Source organism: Macrobrachium rosenbergii, chromosome 31, assembly GCF_040412425.1.
Source record: "Macrobrachium rosenbergii isolate ZJJX-2024 chromosome 31, ASM4041242v1, whole genome shotgun sequence".
NCBI classification, from domain to species: Eukaryota; Metazoa; Arthropoda; class Malacostraca; order Decapoda; family Palaemonidae; genus Macrobrachium; species Macrobrachium rosenbergii.
Window position 1 is genome coordinate 12,637,893 of NC_089771.1, and position 6,054 is coordinate 12,643,946.

A 6,054-nucleotide genomic window follows, 5' to 3' on the forward strand; every position below is an offset into this window, starting at 1 on the left:
TCATTGTCTTTAGCGGAATCTTCTGGGATGTTGTTTTAAAACTATCATTAATTTTTCTCGTTTAATGCTTCCAAAATATATTTGTCACAAGGAAATCTTTTTAGGTGTCCATGGAAATTGAAAAACTTGGTGCGTTTCCTCAGGACATTTACCAGAAGGAGCTTATTTCCAAAATGTTTAACAATTTCAACATAAATATTATTTCACAATTTTTAAAATGCAACTAAACATTTATATAATTAAAAATATAAAAACCTCATTGTATAAATGTTGCTCAATGGTACAAAAGACAGTCGTTTCCAAAATGTTTAACAGCTTCAACATTCATTATAATTTCACAGTTTTCGAAATGACAAATAAACATTTGCATAACAATAATATAGGACATCAACTTCAAATGTTTCTCAATGATACAGAGGTGGTCAGGAGGACAGAAAAACGTTTGCCTCTTTCAATGAGGTCAGTTGCCAGCGGAACATCCCATAATTGGTCTCTTTTCAGAGACTTATCTCTTTGAATGAGCTTGTTTGCGACTTTTTGACAACCCCAGTGGACATAAGTGAGCTCAATTACATCAAGAGAGAAGGTACAATTTCAAGATGCCCAGGCGATTTTTCTACTTGCCTTTGTCTGTGCTAAGCTGCTGCTCCATGGCCAAAATATGATTTATGATTGAATGCATACTATTATCTTGAAGGAATATATACACAAGTTATATTTTCTACGGTTTCTCTTTATCAGAATCTCCTTATGAGGAAAACGTATGTGATGTAAAAATATTAAGATGTGTGATGACCCACCTAGTATTTTTGTATTTATCCCGGGAAGTCTTTTATTTCCACCATTATGATACTGCCAGCTCCCTCTCTCTCTCCTTCAGATATATATATATATATATATATATATATATATATATATATATATATATATATATACATATATACATATATATATATATATATATATATATATATATATATATATATATATATATATATATATATATATATATATATATATATATATATATATATATATATATATATATATATATATATATATATATATATATATATATATATACATATACATACATACATACATACACATATATATATATATATATATATATATATATATATAAATATAAATATAAATATATATATATATATATATATATATATATATATATATATATATATATATATATATATATATATACTGTATATATATAAATGTTTGTGTATATATATTATATATGTACACATATGTATGTGTGTATTTATGTACGTTTTTGCCAATGCTATAATTCATTAATTCTGGTTTCTATGCCGCAGTTTTGTAAAGAAACAAAACATTATGACTGTCCTCTCTGTCTAATCCCTAAAAATTAACATGCGTATTATTTTTCTTGTTTCCGGTTAAAAAAAAACTTTTTCCTGACAGTTTTGAAAATGGGGAACAGATGTGTCCCAGTCAATTACTAGAAGTTTCCCCCCCCCCTCTTTTTACAAAAGGCAATTGGACGAGGCTTAGTCGATGAACAATGAACAATTGGAGGGACAACATTTTTATTGTTCCCTGGCTAAAAATTGAGTTTCCAATCTCCATTCTATATTATACCATGCTTTCTTTTCTTGCACATACATTTTTTTAAATAGTGGATGAACGGAACAGATGTGGTAACTGTTATAGAATCATAAGATGTGCACAGAAAGATATATATATATATATATATATATATATATATATATATATATATATATATATATATATATACATATATATATATCATATATATATATATATATATATATATATATATATTTAGATATATATATATATATATATATATATATATATATATATATATATATATATATATATATATATATATATATATATATATATAAATGTATATACATATATATTATGATTATTTAGTTTCATGAATCTTTTTATATTATTATTGTTGTTGCACTTTTATGCATGCCATCAGAAATGTCTTATATATATATATATATATATATATATATATATATATATATATATATATATATATATATATATATATATATATATATATGTGTGTGTGTGTGTGTATATGTGTGTGTGTATAAGACATTTTTATGTCATGTGATGTGTGTATAAGACATTTTTATGTCATGGATAATAATAATAATAATAATAATAATAATAATAATAATAATAATAATAATGATAATAGTATAAAAAATCTATTTTGGAACCTAATTAATCATAATAAAAACTCAACGGCAAAAACAATAATTGACACCCTTGAACTTAGGATCGTCTTCAAAAACCAGTGACAGGAAATCTTTCAAGCATATTTGTCAATAAACTAGAGAGATATTAATAAACTAACCAAGAAGACCCCTCTAACATAGAAAAGCCAAACTTTCTGTCAACTCTTCCTAGAATACACGATATCTCAATTGTATAATCCGTACAACGGCCCACCGTATGATAGGGAAAGTTGATAGAGAAAGTTCGAGGAAGAGACTGTAGTAATGTTGAGATAGAATGCATATACATCTATGTACTGTACATATGCCCATGTACACACATACATATATATATATACATATATACATATATACACATATAGACACATATGCATGCACAAACACATACATATACAAATTTACTTACATACCAGTGAAAGACTAAAATTATAAATATATTAAACATTAGATTAAGAGTGTGGATATAATTGTAAATAAGTAATTGTATGATAAATAATTACAAATTAATTTAAAGAATAACTAAGGATAAATGAAAAATAAATAAAATTATATAGCAAAATAAATAATGATAAACAAGTGAATAGAACTAAATACATGTGAGTAAAAATAAAAAATGAAATAAAAAAATAAAATAAGGTCAGTTGCTGTGAAGATGTAGAGCTATGGGTTGCCTGTGCTGATTCAGGAAAGGTCTCAGTGGAGGTGGCTGGTTGCATCTGTCTGAAAAGAGGTACATAACAAGAGAGATATTCTGCACAAGGTTAGTGTGTATTGCATGAGGCCTGTTACTGTTCACCTGGGTGGTGGATAGGAGCAGAGGAATGCTGAAAATTCTTCAATGTTTTCAATTATGTGTGATACCAGTTTGGTGTTAGTTAGCGGGGCCTCTGTGAAATTCCGCCTCAGTGGAGAAGTCTCCGGGCAGTGCAACAGGTAATGATCTAGTGGTTGATCCACTACTTGTTTACAGTATGTGCATGCTCTGTCTTCTGGATTGATTAACTGCCAGGTGCACATATATCCTAACCGTAGTCGGGTGATGATGACTGCGAGTCTTCTGGGTGTGTTCCTGGAAAGAGAAAACTTTTGTAATTTGGTGTTTTCTACATACCATTTTGCAGACCTGGATCCTTGGAGAAGTACCTGACGAATTTCGCTGTGGGCTTCATTTTGGCAGTACCTGAAAATATTTTGTTTCATTTGTGTGAGGGACTGATTTAGGGCAATACTGATTGTATTGCATTGTAGAGTGCTTTTTGCAAGTTGATCTGCCTCTTCGTTTCCTACGATTCCTATGTGACTGGGAATCCAATTTAGTGTCACTTGCCTTCCATTGCTCTGATGAGCGAAGGCTGCAGCTTTTATGCTGGTTAGGATGTGGACATTTTCAGTGTGTGACTGATTCTTTATGGCAAGAATTGCACACTTTGAATCGGTGTGGATTGTCGTGTTTCCTGCCTGGTTTAGAGAGTCCTCTAGTGCCTTCTGGATGCTGACTAGTTCCGTTTGCAGGGTGGAGGCATTGTTTGAAAGTCTCCAGCTAGCTTTTAGGGAGGAGGAGACTACTGCTGCAGCTGCAGCTGGTATATTCCGGTCCACTGACCCATCTGTGTAGTAGACATTGGGAGCAGCTGTGTTGTTTATGGCTGTTTGTGCTGCTTGTCTGAGTTGTGCTGGAGAGCAGTGTTGCTTATTTGCTGGGAGAAGAGTGAAATGGAATTTGAAGGGGATGGGCATCCAAGGAGGAGGTTCAACATAGTTGTCGCTGGGTGTTTCCCTCTTAGTTGCAGCAGCAGCTTCTTGCATGTTGACCCTTCTCAGAGTGGCGAGGAGGTTCCCTACATAATTCCTGGGAGGACTGAGTTCCTCATGCAGGTTTAAGATTCTGGCTATTTTGTTCCTCAAGGGGCAATCCCTACCACCTTTCAAGGTTTTGACTATGGTGAGGGCATTCCTTTGATCAATTCTGGATGGGAGAGGGAGAAGGTTAGTTTCTGCTCTGAGTAGGCAGAGTTTTGTCCACACTGGGGCCCCTGCAATGATTTTCATTGCATTGTTTTGAATCACTTCAAGTGAGCAGACCTGAGGGTGTGTCATCTTTGTGAGCGCCGGCACCGCATATTCCACTACAGAGCAGGTGGTTTGAATGTAGAACATTCTAAGTAGATGACTTGATGCACCTTGGCGAAGTGAAGAGATTCTTCTCATCGCATTTAGGCGGCATATGGTCTTTTGCTTCAAGTGTTGTATTTCATTTGCCGGTGAGAGTTTGTGATTTATATTAACTCCCAGGTACATGAAGTCACTCACCCATTCTATGGGTTTTCCCATGATGGAGAGATTATTGGGTGGGCGTGTGTGCTTGATGGCCATAGCTTTAGTTTTGTTCGTGTTGATTTTGAGGCCGAGTTCTTTGCACTTACCTTCAGTCAGGTATAGTGATTGCTGGGTTTTTTGCAGTTGAATGTCTCCTGGTTGCTGGGGGCATACCAGGCAGACATCATCTGCATAAATGAAGATTTACCTTTGGGCAGAAGCCCAGTGTAGCAAGATTTTCCATGAGGACACTGAAGAGAAAGGGATCACCTTCCCTGTATGTCCCATTTTCATGTTCAATGAACCTGAGTAGGCCCTTGAAAATAGACTCTGCTTCTCGATTCTGGAGGTACTTTTTGTTTCCATGCCAAGAGATTTCCTTTATGCCTTTTTTTGAGTAAGGTGGTGGAGAGTATGACAGTGGAATTTGCCAACTCATAGGCTTTCTGAGGTCAAGAAGACAATTATGACTTCTTTTCATTTACTGTGGATAGGACATCAGTTATGCATTCTGTCCCACCCTTCTGTATGCATAGATACGGGATGTAGAGGGCCTGCTTTCCAGAGTAGTCTGTTGAGGACCATCCTCCTCAGCTACCTTTCCAGTGCAGCTAATTAAAGCAATGGGTCTGGGTAGGTGCCTGGTTGTTTAGGGTTTGGGAATTGGGCTTTATGTCCTGCCGGTTCCATTTCTCGGTCTGACTCTTTTCGACGTAGGTTTTATTGACTATCATTAGGTATACTGTCTCTGCAGCTTCGCCCATATTCTTGAGCATGCTGTAGGTTATCGATCAGATCCAGGTGCAGTATCCTTGCTTTGTGTGTAGTGCAAGGTTTAGTTCCTCCATGGTGAAGGGAGTGTCTGTTTGGTCATGGTAAAAGCTGCATGGGCTTCTAGTACACTTCTGCTTTTGATAGGTTCCAATGCTCCCAGGCACGCTTGTTGAGGGAGAGGTTGACAGTCTTTGTTCTGTCGAGAAATGCTGCGACCTATCCGCTTCACTTTGTGGTCAGAGTGCGGACATTTATGAATTTTTGCCAGAGACTTTGCTGAACCAGAAGTTCCACAGTTTGGTGATGGGTGGAGGTGGTGCACTTGTCCGCACTCCACTGGAACCAGGTTTCTTGCTCACTCACTTTGATACCTGAGTAGCGTGAGTCGAGACTCAGTCATGTGGGAAGCACAAGCTGTCAGTTCTGTATCTTCTAAAGAGTTTCTCACTGGTTTACTCTTTGTTCATCTCCTTTATCTGAGAGTTGTAGTACCAGGCATCTTTGTGGTTTGTATTTGTGGTGGGGTATTTTTCTTGGCATGGGACACCTGGCAGACTGAAGTTAAGTGTTGTTGCAGAAATTGTAGAAATGTGCAACCTTCCTGTGGAAATTGATTTATGTGTATTCTGTAGACCAGGTGGTCATGTGATTTTCAAAGGAATTCCAATTTGTACACTCCAGGGTTCCATCTTGGAGG

The 6,054-nt window shown here is 35.3% G+C and overlaps 1 protein-coding gene across 1 annotated transcript; it reads right to left on the reverse strand.

The window, feature by feature from the left end:
• Positions 1-2,960: 2,960 nt before the first annotated feature.
• Positions 2,961-5,359, reverse strand: LOC136855279 (uncharacterized). The gene is made up of 4 exons (XM_067132181.1): positions 5,265-5,359; positions 4,792-5,029; positions 3,411-4,745; positions 2,961-2,987 (listed from the first exon to the last, which is right to left on the reverse strand). The coding sequence occupies exons 1-4, from the start codon at positions 5,357-5,359 to the stop codon at positions 2,961-2,963; spliced, it is 1,695 nt and encodes a 564-aa protein (XP_066988282.1).
• Positions 5,360-6,054: the final 695 nt, after the last annotated feature.